Source organism: Aythya ferina (genome assembly GCF_964211825.1).
Source record: "Aythya ferina genome assembly, chromosome: Z".
Taxonomy (NCBI): domain Eukaryota; kingdom Metazoa; phylum Chordata; class Aves; order Anseriformes; family Anatidae; genus Aythya; species Aythya ferina.
In genome coordinates, this window is record NC_140299.1 from 59,995,100 (window position 1) to 60,016,881 (window position 21,782).

General features: G+C 38.0%; 1 protein-coding gene across 8 annotated transcripts in view; it reads left to right on the forward strand.

Moving 5' to 3' along the window:
- Positions 1 to 21,782, forward strand: part of FER (FER tyrosine kinase) — a 190,207-nt gene that overhangs the window by 23,636 nt on the left and 144,789 nt on the right. For all 8 annotated transcript variants that reach the window (XM_084504774.1, XM_084504780.1, XM_084504781.1 and 5 more), the window contains 4 exons: positions 113 to 212; positions 14,461 to 14,644; positions 17,059 to 17,196; positions 19,246 to 19,365. In XM_084504774.1, the coding sequence (XP_084360900.1) occupies positions 113 to 212; positions 14,461 to 14,644; positions 17,059 to 17,196; positions 19,246 to 19,365 (542 nt within the window). The remainder of the gene's footprint in view (positions 1 to 112; positions 213 to 14,460; positions 14,645 to 17,058; positions 17,197 to 19,245; positions 19,366 to 21,782) is intronic.

Genomic DNA, 21,782 nt, shown 5'->3' on the forward strand with positions numbered 1-21,782 from the left:
CATACTTATTTTGGGAAGTAAATCCAGTCATAGGATTAGTGAAAGAGAATTAACATTTTTAATGCTGGGGATAAGTATTCTTATTGCTCTTTATATTTCTGTTTTCTTGAAGGTCACAAAGACAGAACTAGAGAAACTAAAATCTAGCTATAGACAACTAATAAAAGAAGTAAATTCTGCCAAAGAAAAGTATAAAGAAGCTGTGGCTAAAGGTATGTGTCTGACTTGGGTTAATTTAATCTATTTTTTACTTCCTGTTATTTATTGCAAGGTAATGCTTTTATTTTGAGCAACTTAATTGTAATGTGAAAGCTCATTCAGTAAGTAAGCGAAGCTGTCTGTCATCAAGTGTACTTGGAGATACTCTAAAAGTTATGAAAATAGTGATAATCCTAAAAAAAAAAAAGTGGTAGCTCTGTCGTCCAGGTCTTCTGTCATTCCTTTAGTGGATGCATTTGGAATGTAAAATTGCTCATACCAACTGTTAATAGTGATAAACAGCTTGCAACTCCTTCTCACGTACATTGCAGCTGCAGCCTCCTTGCATCCTGTGACCTACTGTGGTTGCTGCAGTGGCATTAGCATCAGTTCCTGACACTTAGTAGAATGGAGCTGAAAGGAAAAGGGGAAAATAATTCATCTGCACACTGAGGTGCCTTAAAGCTTTTTTGGGGAATGATGTGTCCAAACTGCACAAATTTTGACTGCCATTGAATTATGCTAATGATTGGATCAATGAGAGACTTTGTTATATTATGTATTGGAACATGTTAATAATTGGTCTTACCTGCTTTGCTAAGTTTTATTTTTTTAAAGAAAATTAATTGCATGACAGTACATAAATATAGGTCCAACTTTACCATCAAGGTCCATCTTCACCACTTTGCATGACTATAAAATTATGTTAACTTGCCCTATCAGTGCTGAAAGGTTGTTTCTTTCTAAATTTGTCTAAAATTTGGATTGATTGTTGATAAGTGAATATAAAGACAAAACAGCGTGGGTAGGAGAAGTTGTACTTAGCACTTCTTAGCTTCAGCGTATCTTTTTTATTTATGCATGTATTCATTTGAGGATGTAAATACTTTCTCAGTTGTTCTTCTGTAGTTCCCCAGTTGCCTTCTACATGTTACTTTAATGTGGAGATTTATCTCCAAGTAACTCTGTAACTTGGGAGTGTATAGTATGTAACATGGAAAATATAATAGGGTGTTAGGATCCTAGTACGTTCTTTTTATCCCATCTTCCTGTTATAGCTCTGATGCATCTGCATTCCTGATGCATGAAACTTTCCCATTAAAATCAAAGACTGCCTTGGCTGTTCAGCAACTGTAATGTTTTGATGTGGTTATGATTAACTGAATTAATATTTCTTTAGATAGACAACAAACAAAAGCTATTTTTAAGGCACTTATTACTCCAGTGGTTTTCCTTAACCTTCTCTTTTCTGCTCCTCTTTAGTATTTGCCTTTCATTAGTACAGTTCGTAGTTGATTTAACTTTCAGTACTGTGTTACTGTAGATCTACTTTAACAAACCTCTGACCTTCGGAGAAACCGTGCAGGTTTTTCTTCCAAGAATTGCAGAAGTGTTTTGCCCCTGCTGCACCACAGGCCATCTTCTTGTTTACAAATACCTTTGTGGTTGTGGGAGTGTAGAGGAGCTATGGTGGTTGTCTATCAGTTGCAGGTCAACTGAGCTCTGTCACTATTGTTAATGGTATTTCTGTGGGTTTCTGCACCTCTGCACCCTCAAGTTGTCAAGCTGGCTTGCAGGATGAACAAGTTAGGGAAGTCTTAAAATTGTAACGCTTCATTGCTGCAGGCCTTAGTTGAGTACCTAGTGCTTATTCAAAGTATGTGCTACTAGGAGATATGCCTCTTGTTAACATAAAAACTGGTTTGGTTTTTCAGGCTTTCCAGAATTACTGAAAACAAGGGAAGCAATATTGCATGCAGGAGCAGTGGCGGGGCCTACTTAGATATTAGAAATAAGCTGAAAAATGCTTTGTTAAAGAAAACAATGAAAATCTTTGCGCACCAGCCCTTAGAAGAAAGATGTTCAAAGAGCCAGTCCAGTTCCATTTCTGTACAATGTGATTCTTTGCAGATCCCATTCCTCTGGCAAGCTGAATCTGTGTTATGGCGCCTGGTTCCTCCTGGCTGGAGCAGGAGGGGACAGCTGCTCCACAAGAAATACGACTTTGTCTTTGCACCTGGGCTTCTGCATGCTAGATTATTTTTAAGTCTGTTTAGCACCTGTGCATGGAAGTGGTCAACACGAAAACCAAAGCAAGTTACACAATGGGGTGATGTAGGAACTTCTCTATTTTGCAGATAAAACAACTTAGAAATTTGGTGACTTTTTGTAACAGAGAATTTGTCTTCTACCAAGAGAGTAAATTTAATACAGCTGCTACTGAAAGAGGTACAAGTGTGTCTCTAGTTTGGGAAAACAGATGCTTACATGTTTTCTGGTTGAGCTATTAAAAGGGAAATTAATTTTTGAGCTAAACACCTACAACAGAGGATTTAACTGGCAGAGTTAGAGACTATTGGAAGTGATCTTAATCAGTAGCAGTTGTTTTATAATAATTTTTCTGCAGCTACAGTGCAGTAAACTTTAGCTACTGTGTGTCCTACTTTCCAGCAGCTAACAGGACAGTCGCAGGGAATCAACATGCCGATGCCTTAATGCGGAGTTACAGCTGTCTTCGCTTCCTCCTGAAAACAGCTAGGAGAACCTGTGGGAAGGGTAGTAAGAGTAAGGGTTAAGCACTGAATAATGGTACCAGTTAAGTACTGGTTCTGTTTGTGTTAGGGCAATGGGAAGGCAGCTGCTGGAGAGTTTGGGTAGGGAAGTGGTTCTGTAGTGAGGAAATGGAACTGCTTTCTGAAGGGTACGGGAGCTTCATTATGGAGGGGTATTTGCTCTCCTATCTGGAGAAATGCAGAGGTGGTGGCCGGGGAGTTTTTCTGGGAAACCTGCCTGTTGCAGTGCTTCTGCTTGGTCCCTGCTGGGGAAGCAGTGGCACAGCTGAGTTGCAGAGGGCACTCCACGAAGTCCTGGCTGCTGCTTGGTGCTGAGACTGGACGGCATTGCCCTGTCAGGACCACCAGCGTCTGCACGCTGTGTCCGTCTGGAACCACCAGTTCATCACGTCTGTTCCTTACCCCGTTTAACCATGATTTGCTGTTCCTTTGTGGCCCGTGATGACCATGGCAATCACAAATGTAGACCGGCTCGTCATGCTTGGGTGTGGAGTCCCCGTCTGTCAGGCAATCTGTTTGGTGCTACTCACGTGGTTGATAGGCAGATTTTGGCTTTTACAGTCCTTTATTCTATGATTTTCTGTGCGTTGAGAGAAAAGCAAACTGATAGGGGTAAAGTCAGTGAGCTGAACTAGTCCAGTGCCTCTCTAATGATGTATAATTAAGCAACTGGGGAAATGGTTATTCATTCTGATAGCCTCTTCTGGTTTTAGAAGGTGGAGATTTTCTGTAAAAAATAAGAATGCACATCATGCTCCTTTGCAGAACTGAGGGGATTATTTGGAGCAAAGCGCAAAAAAAAAACCCTACTAGATTGTCTTTCTGTTATGAAAGGGACAGCCCTCTGAAATGTTTTGAATGTGTGATACAGAGAAGAAAGATGTGTAAACTTCTTCCAGCAGTGGTCCCAAGTGACGGTCACAGATGGGGCACAATGCTGTGCCTACAGTGCTGCAGTGACATCAGTGATGCTGAGTAACAAGGTACAGAAATACAGCATGGCATGTGGGCTTAGCTGCAGCAGGAAAACACATGAAAACAAAGCTTATGACAAATAATAAAGACATGGCTTTGCCAAAGAAGAGGTCACAAAGTTCTAAAAAGTTTCATAAATTGGAAACTGTGGAACAGTTGTAGACATTTCTTGTTACAATTTGACTCTTAGTTGATTGGATCACTAATAGTTTCCAAGTAAGGATGTTCTTTTCACAGTTATTTTTATTTCTGCAGAGTGGTACTTCTGTATTAAATTTAGTTCAGCATGTGTTTGTGGAGATTTCCAGTTTTTAAATTCTTGATTTCTTTTTTTGATTAAAGAGTACTTACTATTAGATAGAAAAAAAAGCTTAAGTAAGAAAATGATAACATGAATTAGAAAAAAAAATAAATGTGATCTTTTCATTACACTTTAAAAAATATGTATGGAAAGCATTAATTTTTAGAATTTAGTGTGTATTTGTAGAGCTGATTTTGGTATTATGTGTTAAAATGTGAAATAATGCTTTTATATCAGTTAATTTTTGCAAGTTGGAGTAGAGCCAATTTGGCCTTGGGAGGTTCATACTGAATTTGAATATAATACCTTTAGGCAGCAAAATTTGTAATTTTCATGTAGATACTTCTTGTACAGATGTTTATTGTGTTCTTGTTGCTAGTTAATTACTGACTGAATACAGGAACTAGGTTGTAATGTTCTAATGTGATAGAATGGATCTGAAATAAAGGAAAAATACATTAATTCTTAATGTAGAATTTAATTATTTCATTTTATGCTGTTAGAGCAGTATAAAATGGAGGTACATATATGAAATTTCTCTAAATTGGCTTGTGTTCCCTGACAGTGTTGTGATTTAGAGGAGACTAGAAATATTAATATTACACCTAGTACATTGTAAAACATTGCATCTGCTGGAAAAATGCTTTCTGAACCCTGCGACTCTTGTGATTTAGTACTTCAGAACTGATGTGACTTCTGTGGTACATATTGAAGTTTCATGACAGCGTAAGCTGTAGCTATGATAAATAAGAAAGCTGTTGAAAAAGCTTTCATTAAACCAAATTATTGTCCTGCTACTCTTTGTGATAGCTGAGTGGCCAGAAAATGCTTTTATTAGGTGGCTGGTGCATTCATTCTGAGATGCCTGTAAAATTATACTGCTACATTTCCTAGTGGCGTGTGTTGCCTTTAGGCTTTGCTGAGGTCAGAGGAACTCTTACTATTTATTTATTTATTTATTTATTTTTGACTGGAAGTCACGTGTTCTGAGATGGAACAAATGCTGCTGTCTGAACTGGCCCGTCTCAGAGATGTCAGCAGGCTGGATGGATTTCACATTAATACTCAGTTGCAAGTGTTACAACTCACAGGCACTACAGTAATGCTTGAAAGGGCTAGGGTTGTTCCTTGCATGTGAAATAAAGCTTCTAGAGAAGGAAACTCTGGGACTTGCAGTGACAAGAGATCTTGGTGACTTCTGGTGGAGTTTGGGACCAGCTTGCACGTAGTGTTTCCACTCAAAGTGGACATGCAGCATGGACCTACCCTCTTCAGGCTTCACAGACTAGCACTTACAGCTTGGCAAGAGTTTTTTAGTGGTGCTTATTAGCTCAACCATCTTAAAGCAGTTCATAAGGATGCTTTTTTTTTGTTTTGTTTTGTTATTTTTGTACCTTGTTTATCTTAACTTCTGATATGCATTAAGCAAATATCTTCTATTGAACTAACTCTTAGCTCAGAAGTTTAGGTCTTCAGTGTTCTGTAAACTTGAAATCTGTAAGTATATACAAATAATTTTGTTTTGTCCCCATCAGAAAAATATTTGTTACTTGCACTCATTAATTTGGTAGATAAGGTTTGGGAAAAACTTTTTATCCTCGTCTCAGGACTAAGATGTGTGGAGGAGGACGTGCACGATTTTCATTGTTGAAGAAACATATTCATGTAAGCCTCTTGCAAGGTACAAAGGGAAGAAAAAGACCTTAGACTCCTGTCTTTTTTCTGTCTTTTTGATTTCATGTTAAGTTACAATGCTGTTAAGTAACAGCACTGTGCTTGCATCTTTTTTTTGGAAACAAGTAAACAAAACAATCCTAGCTTAGTTGCAGCAGTTTGCATAAAAAGTCCTGTGTAGACTGGTGTAATCTGCCTGCTGATGGGGAGCAGCGAATGGATTCCTTGTGCTGTTTTGCTTGCGTGCCTGGCTTTTGCTTTACCTTGTGAGCTGCCTTTCTCTCCACCCGTGAGTTCTTGCACTTTTACCTTTCCAATTCTCTTCCCCCATCCCACCTGGGGAGAGTGAGTGATCAGCTGGGTGGTGATGAGCTGCCTGCTGGGGCTAAGCTGCAAGCTTGCTTTAAAAAAAAATGTCGCTAGAAGATGATCTATGTAAAAGACATAACCATCTCGCTAACAAGTGCAAAAAACATTTTCAGTAGAGTAATGCAAGCAAATAATATAAAGGAACATTCTTTTCTAGGCACAGTGAAATAATGCTCTGAAAACGTGTGTCTTCAGAGTTGAAATAAATAAGGAAGTGATTATGTGGGAGGTTTGTTGTATTGATAAACAAATGTAGAGACAGAAAAATACCGAAGAATTATTTTTGTTATCAGAAATGATGAAAAATATGTAGATAGAAAGATAGGTTCAGTTCTGGGAAATTACTTGAAAAACTACTGTCATAAATACTGTTAAATGTCTAACAGATCACTGGATGCATTGGTGGAGCTTTATGCTTTATTACTGAGACTTAAAAAAGAAAAAAGATTTTAAAATAAACCTGTTTTTTCCCTGACTAAAGTGTTCTCAATATTTGCCTCCTTTCTCAAAGGCAGATAGATACTTTATTCTAGAAAAAGTAACTAAATAAAATAAAAGCCCTAATGCTTGCTCTTTCTTCTCCATTTTAAACTTGTCTGAAATCAAATGCTGTGGTACCCAAGTGAAGTTTTAATGGAAATTATAGAAAATCTGAAGCTAAGCTTTCTGGCTTTTCTTGGAAAGTAAACCATGAAGGTCAGACAGTCAGACTTTAATTTAAAATAAAGGTATTTATTTTTATTTCATAAGCCACAGGATAAGCCAAAAGAGGGATGAGATATCCAAAGGAACCTTCTGAAGTGCTCAAGGAGAATAACTTGTTCTGTGCTCGTACATCATGGTCTGAGTTACATCTGGAGAAGGGAGGGAAGAGGATGCACACTCCTGCCAGTTCTCCCCCTGTTCTGCTTAGTTACTCACACTGCAGACCAGGCTGAGGAGTTTGAGACTGGAGTTTTGGTCTGTCTTGCTCTGTAGTGTGTAATAGATAATTGGATAGAATTCTAAGATTTGTTTCAAACTGTACAAATATAAATTGATGTAAATCTAACAGCAAAAATGCTGCACGTGTAGCTTGAGAAGTGTGAAGAAGACTGCAAGGTCAAGCAAAGGTAGGATTCAGCCACCAATCATGCAGCAAATTTTGCAAGTTTCAGAAAACCTGCTTCTTTACACTGTTAGGGAACAGTTCCTGGAAATGTGTAGTTTCAAAGAGGAAATGAGTTGAAAGAAGAGACTTTTCTGAGCTAGGTCTGAAGCAACTACGGCGTCTTTGCGTTCTGTAAGAGCGCTACAAGGTCAGTGTTCATGTATGAATGCTCCCTACTTTCCTCTATGACTGTGTTACTGTTGGGAAGACAGTAATTCACATTGTACAAAGAAGCTTTTGGAAAGCTTGCAGAAGGAAAAGTGAAATGTCTGCCCAGGCCCCAAGGACTCAGGCAGCACTGCATGTCCCTGCCTGATCCCCCCAGGGCTCTCTCCCACCTCAGCCCAGGCCCAGGCCGCCATGTTGAGGGAGGTGATCCTGCCCCCAGCGAGGCCACACCTGGAGTCTTGTGCCCAGCTCTGGGCTCCCCAGTGCCAGAGGGAGATGGAGCTACTGCAGTGAGTCCAGAGGAGGGCTACTAATACGGTGAGAGAACTGGAGCACCACTCACACGAGGACAGGCTGAGAGAGCTGGGCCTGTTTAGCCTGGAAAAGAGAAGACTGAAGGAAGACTTCATCAATGTATATAAATATCTGAGGAAAGGGTGTCAAGAGGATGGAACCAGTCTCTTCAGTTGTGCCCAGCAACAGAATGAGAGGCAATGGGCACAAACTGAAGCACAGGATGTTCTGGCTCACTATGAGGGGGCACTTCTGGGCTGTGAGGGTGACAGAGCACTGGGACAGGTTGCCCAGAGAGGCTGTGGTGTCTCCTTCTCTGGAGATATTCAAAACCCACCTGGCTGCCATCCTGCACAATGTACTCTAGGCTATCCTGCTTGGCAGGGGGTTGGACCAGATGATCTTCAGAGGTCCCTCCCAGCCCTGCCCATTCTGTGATTCTGCTGTCACTTGTTACCAATAACCAAAAAGTCCATCTTGCTTTAGGGTTCAGGTAAAGCTCCTTCACATGGGTGCTTGCTTAATACTGTTGGCGTGTATTTCTTGGTTGCAGTTCACTATGTGTACCACATAGATAAGCACCTGTATGGGTTGGGAGCATCTGCTTGAGTGTGAGCTTTGTCTTTTCATTTAGTATGAATGCTTCTAATGTAGCCAGACACCCACTTTTCTTCTTGGTTCAGCCTTGCTTAAAATTAAAGTGGCATAAAATCCTTCAGTCCTCTCTGACATGACTAGTTATTTTAACTCCATAATGACATGGATTTTTTGGTGTCCTTCAGCTCTTGCTTCTAATGTACTTGTGGGGCTTTGCCTGTCTTCTTTTGTGACTTCGATAGCTGTAGTTTTTATTACCTTGATTTTAATCCTGATTTTTATAGGTATGTACCTGTTCAGTTCTTTCTGTTTTCAATTCTGATTCAGTATCTTTTATTATTTTCCTTGTCAGGTCAGGAAGTAGTAGCATTCACCTTGTATTGGAGAATATTCACCTTGTATTTTTTATTGCAAAGAAACATCTGCAGGTTTTTGAAATCCATTACGTGTTTTTTTCCGGTCACTGTTTGTTACTTTTGTCAGAATTGCTTTCCATGTTTGTGTGCTTAAACATTTTTTCAGCATATCAATGAGAATTGAATTTCAGGTATTTATTTTTAACTTACATTTTTCACTGGGTGTAAAGTGCTTCCCATGCCATGTTATAGGCACTAGCCAGTCGCCAACACATGAATGAGTATATGCAGTTCCCTGCTGCCTCCAGTTTCTTTAGATGCTTTGCTGTTGTTTGAAGAACAAGTAGTCAGCCATGAGTTGTCTGGCTAGTAAAGGATCCTCTGCTCCTGAAGCAGCTGTTTTGGTCTTGTGCTATCGTCTTTTCTTTCTCCAATAACCAAATACTGCCTTATAACTAGTGTTCTATGAGTGAGAAGCCAGAGGCAATCTTTCTTGAAATACCGTAACACAGGACTCCTAGACGATGTCTGGGATTTATGTGAAAATTGGACAAAAAGTTTCTGCAGACGTTTCTCTGTAATGGTAGACACTCTAAATGGCTCTATCAGATTTATGCTGCATTCACATGCTATATTTAGTATTTCAATTATGCTGTTTCAAAAAGCAATTATGGTATGTATTGTTTTATATGAGGAAACACATAAAAGATGCAAAAGTCTGAGAGAACATCTCAAGTGTTGACAAACTTTTGGCTATCTGTGTTTTGCCAATTTTTTCTTCTTTAAAACATGTTTTTCCTTTCCTGTCCACAGAGGTCCCAAACAAACAAATCAAATAAAAACAAAACAAACTTAAGAACAAACAGCTTAAAAACTGTTACTTTTAGGAGGTCTTCTAGATAGCTTTTCTCCCTGCTGATGCAAAGCAATGCTGGGAGGAAAAAAATGCAATCTTTCTGTAAAGTAGGATTCTTTGGTAGAGGGCTTTGTTGGAGCTGTTGTATCTGTAGTGAAACAGAACTTCAGGGGTTATGGTGGCATGTATCCATTAAAGTACAATGTTGCACTTCTGTTTTCTACAAGCTGGTCTACAAGGTAGACATAAAGAAATTGTTTCTTAATGCATTCAGTCCTGGAATTTTTTACGACCACTTTTTGCACTTATCTATCCAAAATGTTTCTTTTAGGACTTTTGATTTTGAGGGGAGCGCTTTGTATCTCATGTTACTCAAACCTGAGATTTGCACTGTATGCTTTTTTTCCTTAAAAAGGATAATTTTTAAATAAAATCATATATTTTAATAGTTGGACCCGATGATCTTAGAGGTCTTTATCAACTTAAATGATTTTATTTGATCTTTTTGGACCTTTACTTTCATTATTAGCTGTTACATAAGATTTAGCTGAAGGGCTTAAACTGAAGGAGCTTAACTGGAATTTTCTGTTGCAAAAACATTGAAGTGTTGGTCAGTACTTTAACCTACACTGTCATGAAGTTGAACTTGAAATGTGAACAGCTAAACTTGTACTAGTTCTTGAGTCGTAAACATTGTACTACAGATACCTATCAGGAGGTTGATCCTTGTTCTGTGCAAATTAGTGGATGCTTTACTCTGCATTTTGTAGTGTCACGGTTTTGCTGTTTGAAGAAAAGATCTGTAATCCAGATTTGAAAAGCTTAAAACCCGAAGCTTGCCCGTGCATGTCTTCAAGCTGCATGCCCTACCAGCGTGTGTCAAACCTTACAGTGCTCCACCAGTAAAGGTTTCTGAACTATGAATCACCACAAACAGTTTTCAGCTGTTAAACTAAACCAAAAATTTACACCATAAATAACCACTACCTAACAGAGACTGTCAATATTGTATTTCTTTCAGAAACCTCATTAAGGTCTAAACTATCCCTTTCTCCCATCTGTGTGGAGAAAAGTCCTTTGCTATACATTGCTCCTTAGGAGAACAGGTCCACTAATTTTAGACTAAATCAGTGTATCATGCACACTGAACTTTTAAATGTAGTCTTTGGACCTATGATTAATTAAAGAAATGTAGCTACAGAGCTACAGTACTACTTCTGCATTGCAATTTGTTTTATAAAACAGCAAAATGCAGTGAGGCTGAGAACACAGTTGTTCAATGTGTCAATTAACACAGAAGAAAACATCCAATTTTCTTTATCTGTATAATGAATTTCATGAATAGATCTAATTATAATTCTACTGCCACCAGTTGTTGACAAATCTGTTTAATGTTTATAAAAACAGACTGTGTGTACAATATGTTAGGCTATAAACCGTATTATGAAGCTTGCAAAATTCAATTATGAGAGTTTGACATTTGCAAAGAAAAGGCCGGCATTCTTGCTATGCCATTCTAGAGAGTCAAGTATTTCAATTCCTAGTGAAAATTACTTGAAGTTCAAATACCAGAGTATAATATTTTGAGATAATTTTGGATTATGTAATTCCGAACGTGCTGGCCAAATAGCCTGAGTAAGAGTGGCCAAACTTGTAATAAGAACGAAAAACGATCCAGCATTTCTTCCTCTCCCACTGCTGTGTTCCCCTCTCCCAAGGAGTGCTCGGTCCAGTGCCTCTGCTAAAGAATTAGTCTAAGGCAAGGAAGGCTTGTTTTTTCCTGCTCTGATTTCCAGCTGCCTTCTCCCCTTTCATCCAGTCCCTGTACTGTAGCTACTACCCGACTGCTTCCTCTCCTCACTCTCTTCAGTTGCCTTTCCATCATCTTTACGTGTTCTCTTATTCTCCACAAAGACCATGTAGATAGGTCTTGTCTCTGGACAGCCAACTGTAACCAACTGTATTTGAAAGCTGGGTGTGTATGGTGATTTGATTTATTCTCAAATTTGTTGGAGTGTTCTGCTAAGGAATTATGTGTACAGCAAAGTCCTCAAGGCAGATAGGAAAATGGGATACTGAGCTATACCATTTTCCTGTACTCTTGGTGCACTGATGTCAGACATGTTCAGTCATTCCAATTTCTGGAATACTATTCTGAGCATGCTGTTTGTTGTTGTTGTTTTTTTTTTGTTTTGTTTTGTTTTGTTATTTTGTTGTTGTTGTTTTGTTTTTCTAAACTGCCCTCCAAGTGATATATGTTTAATTTAGAAATAAGTACTACAATATTCTGATGTTTTCCCTTGGGAAAATAATATACAATTAAATAAAATGGGTTCCCCATGAAAAATGAGTTTTTGGTTGTTCGCTTCAGTTAACATCTTTATCAACATCTTTATCACCTCATGTATCAGGCCCCAACTAATATTCCTGAGGCACTCTGTTGAGTGCCTACTTCCTCCTTTAAAAGCCGATCAGAAAAAAACTTCCTCAAGTTTCTTTTGAGTTGTAAAGCTAAATACCTTCCTGTCCTGCTAATTTTTTCTTACTTCGTTTGTTCTCTAACCTCTTCTTCTGATGTCTCTGAAGAGAGATTCTGTGACTCTTTCATACAGAGACTTTTCAGCATGGAAATCTCTGAAGGTCATTCACAGTGAAAATGAATGCAGAAAAAGATTTTTTTCTATCAGCTCCTTTTATATAACAACCATTCTTTACATTTTCTGACGAGCTTGCTGACTCCAGTGTATTTGAAAGAGGATTTATTATCAGTTTTATTGCTATTTTACAAGTTTTTCCTGCAAATCTTTTTTGACATGTGATAATGTGTTTCTATGTTTTAATTTATCAGAGTTCACAAACCTTTGAGTGTTCCTTGTTTGACAAAATTTCAGCTTTTCAAGGTCTGCTTTCAAGTCCCAATCTGCCACTTTTTCGTTTTATCTGCTGCTTTGTGATAGGTGGTTGACATGTTAAAATAAAGTTTTCTTTATTACTTTATTTTAAGATTGTAAGAGATGTATCAGTATGATGGAGATTTTTAGTTAGTGTGCGTTTATCTGTGCAGGTTATTGTGAATCTGCGTTTGATAATTGCAGATACAGATTCATTTAGAATGCTTTCAGTGCCTGAAAAAAGTCATCAGACACTTCATAAATATCAGACACTTCATAAATATTGAGGAGATAACGAGGATATGAGTAAGAGCTTATATGTCTCAGTAAGGAAACATGTCGAAATAATATATTATCCTTTTATGACAAGGGCAATGCATGATCAAGTTGGAAATATCCTAATAGAGGTGCAAAACTGCCTGCATAAAACTGCTTGGTGAATGGTTATTAACGGGGTCCTGTCAGAATAATCTATCCTGTGGGACATGAGAGGATATATGTTGGGATTAGGTGTGGGTGGTCTTCCAGTGTTTCATCACTTTGAACCAGAGTTTGCTTATTAAATTTACAGGTGTCACTATACCTTAAAGGGATTTAAAGTGCATTGGAGGACAGCTGTAGAGTTTAAAATAATTTGAGAAACTGGAGAGATGGTTGGAAAAATGTAGTGGGTTCTTTTTTTTTTTTCTTCCAAGATCAGATTAACTAGATCAGATTAACTCAACAGATTAATTAGGTCATCACTAATTAGTGATGCCATGTTTGTATGGCATCCAAAAAAAGCACTTTTTTTTTTCATTTGCAATGATCTAGAAGCATCTGGATGTATGACTTATGCTGTGGCTTTCAAAGTTGAACATTGACTGAAGTTTGTGACTGAACCTTGACTTGTGTGAGGCTGTGAGCCATTTGACTGAAAAGAGAAAACAGGATTGATAAGGGGAGACCTGTACATTGTTCAGTGTGAAGATGACAAGACTGGGCAGAAGAGGAGAATATCTAGTTTTCTACTGTATAAAAGGTGGATTCCAGAGAACTGTAGAATCTGTATTTCATGTCTGCGGCACGCAGATGAAGTAAGTGAGAGTATAAAGAGTTTATTAAAGCAATAAAAAATTAGATTGGAGAGTGAAGGGACGAGATGGTGGGCGAGTGTCTTCAGCTAGCGCAGCTGACGCAGTGCTGGCTGTGCTGTCATATCGCAGCTAGCACGCTGACCTGAATTGTACTGGGAAGTTGCAAAGTTATCTGTCATTGCAGATTGTAGGAAGATCACAGAAACATATGTCACATAGCTGTGCAGTCACCGTGGCAAAGAGTGGAATAGATGACCTCTTGAAGAACATTGTGACCCTGGTTCAGCACCCAGCTGGTCTTATAAGCACGGACTTGAGGATTTCTAGGTTCCAGTAGCACGGAGATGAGATTGTAATGCTGACCTCCTGATGCTTCCTGATGCATACCGACACTGATGAGGGAATGTTAAGTTGTAGTATTAAGGCAGAAAGTTTTGTAGAGGAGTAATAGTGCTGGAGTTCAGCTACTGATATGTAGGCTGCATCCGTGCTTTCTTGGGATGATACGTGGCAGTAGATTTTTTGTTCAAAATAAATGACAGCTTCTAGGTGAATCATGGGTTTAACCTAGTTGGACATCTTTTACTTTCTTCTTTAAAAAATAAACATTTCTTTTGAGGCAAAAAAAAAAAAGCATTTCTGATAATCATATGAATGAGTTTTATTCTTAATAATGGTATTATTTCTATACCTGTGTAGGTAGTGGTTTTCATATAAATTTAGATAAAGAATTACTGGATTTCTACTCAAAGTAAATGCAGTTTTTTCTTACTTAGTCCAGAAGAAGAAAACCAAGGCATTTGGTCTTACTAACAACCTGAAAATGGTCAAATTTTACTTTCTTCACAGTAATACTTTGGAAATGTATTTCTTTAGGAGAAGAAAAGCTGTAAACTTACCACGAATCTTTTAGAATTATGTTATCTGTAAGTTTGTGTACTTTTAAATCAACTTTTCATCTTCTGTTTTTGTTTTTCGTTAGGAAAGGAGACTGAGAAAGCCAAAGATCGGTGTGATAAAGCCACTATGAAGCTTCATATGTTGCATAATCAGTATGTGTTGGCACTGAAAGGAGCACAGTTACACCAGCACCAATATTATGACACTACGCTTCCTCTGTTACTTGATTCGCTACAGAAAATGCAAGAAGAAATGATTAAAGCCCTGTAAGATCTCTTCATACATATATTTAAACGTGCAAAACTTTGTGTGCAGTATCCTAATTTATAGACTTATTAGAAAATAATAAACTTTAATTATTTTTATATCAAGAACAATGAGAAAAGCTACTTGTATCTTTCAATTAACAATAATTGTGAATAGATAAGTATTCAAATACAGACAGTAGTTTTCAGGGGATGCTTAAGCATTTTGGTGAGACACTATCTTCTTGTAAAACTTAAATTTGACAGATAAAGTGCAGTTTTTACAGTTGAGCTCATGCTTTGTCCTCTCCTTTAGCTGGAATAACAGAGAAGTTTGTTGCCTCTCCGTAGTCTTATTTTTATGAAACTCTCCCACTAACAAATTTGCTTTTAACTCTCCAACCATCTTGACAGTCATTTTGGAGGAGGTCCAGGCAGATGTATGGTTAGTCATAGGCATGGGCAAATAACAGGATCACGTAGACCTAATCTCAGTGAAAGGAATCCAACCTTAAAAATACAATTACCTTTTCCCTGAAAAGTCATTCTCTACATAATTACAGAAGAGATATGCAAACTGATGATCTCGGAGAACAGAAAATTAGTACTTTAAGCCCTCTTTTCTGGTCTGTAACCACCGTGCTGCCTCTCTGACCTTCCTGAAGAACGTGAGTTGGTTAGATCTTTTTCCTGGGCATTCTGTGTATCACTTAGTTTAAAAGGCAGGGTAGTTACTTTTTCTTGTAGTTATTGTTCGTTTAGATGTGATGCACTCATTTTCTTACCTTTTCTGGAGCCTATGTTCATTTTGACTTCAGCAAGTGAGGGAGAGTTGAGGATTTCATACTCTATATGCTTAGGTGATGCAGACAACGTTAATGGCCCCATATAGTATATCGTATTACTGCCTTTGATGCTGGTGCAGGTTATATAAAATGAAATAGACCTCTGTAGTATTCTCCTCAGTCCTTTTAATCTTTATGTAGAATCACAAGAGAATACAGGTAAAATTTTCTGTTGCAATTAAGTTGATTTTTCAGAAATGTAAGTCATAGTAATTCACTGAAGTGTTTTATCATGCAAAACCTATTGAACCCATTTGTCTTTGTTATCACTGATGTAAAGACTGGAAACAATTTTTGTCAATAGCTGATCATTTTTAGTGAGATCTGAGATGATTGGAAAATTAGTGCTTTCTGTTAATTGTGGGCTTAATTCTGTAAAAAGAAGTGGTGAGGTCAGGTGTGAAGCTAGATGTTGCCATAGTATGAAACAAACTTCCTTAATAGTCCCGATTTGGCAGATCAATTTGTTTGGCAATCTTGAAGCATAGATTAACATTATTATTATTTTGTAGTTGACATTGATTCCCTTTCTCTTAGATATAGCATTGCTGTAGCTGGCATTGGCTTATCTCTTTTGTTGCTGTCTTTGAATTGTTTTCTGGAGTGTTTTCAGACGTGTTGTTCACAGACAAGACAAAATGCTTCTCTTGTCTGTTCTCTCCTCAGAAAATGTACTGGAAAAATTCAAGCAAATAGTGTTTTCCTATTGAGTAAACAAGTCTAGAGATCATATCCAGGATAAAATATTAATACTTCTTTCTCTGCATTTTTCTCTGGTATGGTTAAAATTGATCAGTATTTGAAAAAGCTTGCTATACTTCAGCAGCTGGCAAGCCAGAAAATCTGTCAATAAAAAATAAAATAAAATTGCAAATGATTTTGAGGGTTCATTTATGGAAAGCGGAGAACAGCAAAGTATTCTGAGGAAGTGTTACTGTATGCTATTAAAATTTGTGGTCCAATATGGCATAGTCCTTTCCTACTCCTTAATCACTTGCTTTTCTCCACTCCAGGGACCAGGTAATGACAAGACTGGATGACACGTACTTTCTTGTGTGAACTTCTTCTGTGATTTTGGTTCTTCTTGTAAATGTATGCCAACTTGTGATGTATGCCAATTCATAAAATGAACTTATGTTAAAGGATGGATAAAATGATGAAAAAACACCAACAGTTTTCACACTGCCTTTTCCCTTATGCCAGAATATATTTATTTTATCAGTCAGGGGAATATGAGACACTTCAGTGTAGACAAACATGTTGTTGTGAAAAAGGGTATCATCAAGGAGCTGTGTGTGTTCGTTTTCCCTGTAATCTCTACAGCTTTAGTTTAGCTACCCTGTATGTAGATGCACTGAAATCAGTACAAGGAGCATGTTATTAGAGACTTCTTCATCAATGGCCAATTTGTAAAGAAGAGGCCACAACTGATCTGTTGTTTCTTTGAGTAATATATTGTCTTATTTTTTCCCTTTTTAGCCAGTTGCAACAAGAATTTGTAAAAACAGGAAATTGAAAGTTTGAAGCATCTTCAATGCCATCTATGCCTTCAGTGCCATGTTATACACTAGAATTTTTTTTCCTCTCTAGAAAAGGAATCTTGGATGAGTATAGCCAGATCACCAGTCTCGTTACGGAAGAGATTGTGAATGTCCATAAAGAGATCCAGACCTCGGTTGAACAGATAGACCCCAATTCTGAGTATAATGACTTCGTAGATACTCACAGGTGTGTATTTCCTTCTTGCTGTGCATCTTAATGTTTCTTAAGAAAACCTTGCATTAAATTTCAATGCTGTTTAAGCAATCAGAGTTGAATTTATTTCTCTTTGTTTCCTTGTACATTGTTACTTGTAAAGCTTTATCCTAATCTAAAAAGTAGTTCTACCTGCATGTGTAGAAGAAGGTTGGCTGAAAGTCAGCCTTTTAACCCTATTTCTCTAACCATCCATCTATTTGTCTGGTTCTAGAATAACAAAATTCATATTAATGTTGTTATGATTCTCTGAACCATAACTTTGGTAATACGTGTTGATCTAGATTCAGCATGGGCTAATTTACTGAGTATTTGGATGCAGTTTGCATCCTGTGCTGTGCTGTTTGTTTGCTTTATTTCTCTTACTGTCTATATTGTGGGTAAATGAATGCTAGGCATCTCTGTGCACACTGCAGTTATTGCAGATTGAGCAGTGCCTGAAACAATCTGAGTACACAGATAAGGCCTTTGACATGTCTCACATGACATCCAGGTCTCCAAACTGGGAAGATAAGGATTTGATGGGTGGACCATCAGGTGGATAAGGAATTGGTGTGAACGCCACACTCGAGAGTGCTGGTTAATGGTTCTGCGTCCAGGTGGAGGCCAGCGATGAGGGGTGACCCTCAGAGGCCTGTCCTGGGACTGGTGCTGTTTCGTATCTTTATCAGTGACACACAGCGGGATTGAGTGCATCCTCAGCACGTTTGCAGATGACACCAAGCTGGGTGGTGCAGTTGATACAGTAGAAGGAAGGGATGCCATCCAGAGGGACCTGGGCAAGCTGGAGAAGTGGGCCCATGTGAAACTAACGAGGTTCAACAAGCCCAAGTGCAGGGTGCTGTGCCTGGGTTGGGGCGATCCAAGACATGAGCACAGACTGGGAGAAGAACTCACTGAGAGCAGCCCTGTGGAGAGAGAGACTTGGGGTTCTGGTGGATGAAAAAGTTTGATGTGAGCCAGCAGTGTGTGCTTGCAGCCCAGCAGGCCAACTGCGTCCTGGGCTTCATCAACAGAGAGATGGGCAGCAGGTGGAGGGAGGTAACTGCCCCCCTCTGCTCTGCCCTCATGAGGCCCCACCTGGAGTGCTGCATCCAGGGCTGGGGCCCCGGCACAAGGAGGATGTGGGGCAGTTAGAGTGGGCTCAGAGGAGGGCCACAAAGATAACCCTCCAGAGAGGGCTGGAGCAGCTCACCTATGAAGAAAGGTGGAGAGAGCTGGGGCTGCTCAGCCTGGAGAAAAAAAGAACACTCTTGAGAGACCTCATTGCAGCTTTTCAGTACTTAAGGGGGGCTTATAAAAGCATGGAGAGCAACTTTTTGCTCAGACAGACAGTGAAAGGACTAGGGGTAATAGTTTTAAACTAGAAGAGGGGAGATTGAGATTAGAGGTTAGAAATTCTTCAGAGGGTGGTGAGGCACTGGCACAGGCTGCCCAGAGAAGCTGTTGATGCCCCATCCCTGGAGGTGCTCAAGGCCAGGCTGGATGGGGCTCTGGGCAACCTGGCCTGGTGGGAGGTGTCCCTGCCCATGGCAGGGGGTTGGAACTTAAGGTCCCTTCCAACCCAAGCCATTCTGTGACTCTGTTAATGTAATAAAGTTTTATATTAAAAAACTGACAAACAAACAAGGATTGTATTAACCATTTATTGAACTGTTACTGTACATTGTTACATGTGGAAATAGTTTTAAGACCTTGTTTGTTAAGTTGCAAATTGGTAGTGGTTAAGTGCAGGTTTATAGCAGGATTAGTGGACCTATGCATGTAGATTTCCTGAGAAGCTCGGTTATCATGTGAGCTTAATTCAAAGAACTGTATTCAGTTTTATACTCTGGTATGGTTTTAGGACTGTGTTGTTCATTCAAAGGAAGAAGAAGATGCAGTTGCTGCTTTCCATTTATTCCATACGTGATTTTATCTATATTCCATTACTAAAATAATTCAAAGTGTAATGATTTGCTTTATGCTCCACTGAAAGATGCATGTTAATTTTACAAATATAACATTTATTTACTGGATTAGGTCATCAGAAGTTGTTGAACAAGAAATAGAGTTTGATACATCTTTATTAGAAGAAAATGAAAACCTTCAAGCTAATGAGATCATGTGGAATAATCTAACAGCAGAAAGTTTACAAGTCACGTAAGTCTTAACAAAACTTTCATGCTTTGGAAATGCTGTTCTAACTTACATCATCTCATTGCTTTGCTGTGTCCTCATTTTTAAGGTCTGCTTTCTAAAAAGAGAATTTTCATGGTCTAAGCCCTTGTCTGTTGCTGTTTTTATTGTTCTTTAGCACAACGTGCTGAGGCCCCACGGAAGACTTGTCAACGCTATCAATATAGTTACCTTTCCTCCCTGTTTAATTTATACAGTGCCCCAAATTTGTCATAAATTCTCACTGGGAATTCATTTACTTACATGTATCTTCCCAAAACTGTTTCCACATTCAGTTTTCTAGGAAAAACGTTGATATCTGTTGATGAAGCCACTGAGTACAGTACTGCAGTCAGTGATTTGGATTGCCATCCAGAGAAGTTTTCAAATAGATTATTTCACTTGTTTTGTAAATGTTTGTTTTAGTTTTTAAAGGAAATTCTCATTCATCCTTATAACTTTTAAAATGCTAACTTACTAAAACAGATGTAGCTGTTGTATTGCATTTCATGGAACCTTCAGTAAGTCAGCGTGGTAAAATATTTCTGCATATTTTAATATGCATATCAGTGTATTCAAATATTTTAATTAATTTTACCAATTTCACCTTTAATTGGTTGTTACTGGGGAACAAATTTCCTGCTGAAGTTATCCTTTGTTAGAATGTTCTCATATCAACCTTAATTTTTCTATAAAATTGTCCAATGCAGTCACCTGTGAGATTGCAAGTATTAATTGTACACTTTAGGTATTTTTTTATATTTACTACAGCAGTTCAAAATGGCAAAGTCAGAATTTCATTGTTTTGTAATGATTTGGTGTCTATACTTTATTTCAGTCCATGTTTGACTTGTTTGTTTTCAAAAGCATAGCTAATCTAAATAACATAGCAGTGGTTGTTTGTTTTTTTTTGGTTTTTTTTTTTTGATTTTTTCTGCTTAAGCAAACTTGGAGAAAGAAACTCTTGTTTCTTATAGGTTATTGTGAAAACCAAAGTCATAGAGAGTCTTCATAACAGTAAGATATTTCAAATATAAACGTGTTACAGTAAAGCTTCTGTAGATTGTTCTAGTCCCATGCTTCCTCACTATGACAGATTCTCTAGATTTTCTTCATTCCTTTTCAAGGTCATTAGCTGTCATCTGTTTCTTTCCTGTGTAATCCAATTCCTTTTAATATTTTTTTCTTAAATAGGTGTTGCAGTAAGTTTTTCAATGTACACTTTTAGCTTTCCATGTCAGAGTTGTCCTCCTCAGTACTGAAACAGCTTCATCTTTCTTGTGAAATAATCCCATGATAATTAAAACCCTTCTCTTCTGTTTAAACATGCTTCTGTTAATAATACACTAATAACATACTCTGCATCATTACTAAAGTGAGATTATTCCTGGATAAGCTATGTAAACATTGTACATATCTGGATCATCTTCAGCTCTGTAACAGGAAAAAATACATGCACAAAATCTACCTCTTCAATATGTCTTACGGAAGGTAGAGTCTCAGAAAAACTGTAGCTCAAAACAATAAGTAACTTACTTTTTGGCTTTAATAAGACATCAGCATATCTCCTCTCAGGCATTGGTCAACAGGGAAAACTAGGGAGGAGAATAAGAACAGTGTCATCTCATATTTTTCAGCTTGGATATGTTACGACTTGGAAGTAGTATTTGTAATAGTATTAGATTTCTTTTGTGAGTTTGTCCAGTCAGTTTCAAAATGTACAAGCATCTATTGTCAGTAGAATATCTGGTCAAGGAATTCTAAAGGTTAACTTCATAATGTATGAACCTGTTAATTTTTAGTTTAAATTTTTTTGACTAAGTCCTTGTTTTAGCAAAGAATAGGAATAATCTACTCCTTTCCACACAGGGTAGTCTAAGTTTCTGTCGTACTCCTCCTCTATCATTTTTTTTCAGAGGAGTCTTTAATTGTAGTTACTCCTTTCAAAGAACTTATTCATACCTTTTCTCAAGCCTGTCATCTATCTTTGAACGTTTCTAGGGTTACTGTATTGTTTTTGAGATGAATGACCAGAATTGTACAGGTAATCCAGGTTCATAGATTAGAAAATTGCATAATGAGGTTTCCTTTCTTCTTCTGCTTCATTTCTAACAAATCCAAGGGAGTCGTTCCATTTGATTTCCTGACTGGTGCAGTATGTCAAGCATTGCTTTCATGGAATCATCCATTTTAATTTCAAAATATAATTTCTGAGTGGCACTGGTCAGTTTACAGCCAGCCATTTGCTGCATAAATAAAGTTTTGGATTGTTTTTTCCTCTGTGTATTTGCTTATTTCAATATGAATTGAAATTAATCTTTTAAATAACAATCCAGTTACTGAGCATTTTAAGATCCAGCAAAATCCTTTTCTGTTCTTCAAATTCAGCTCCCTTCTTTATT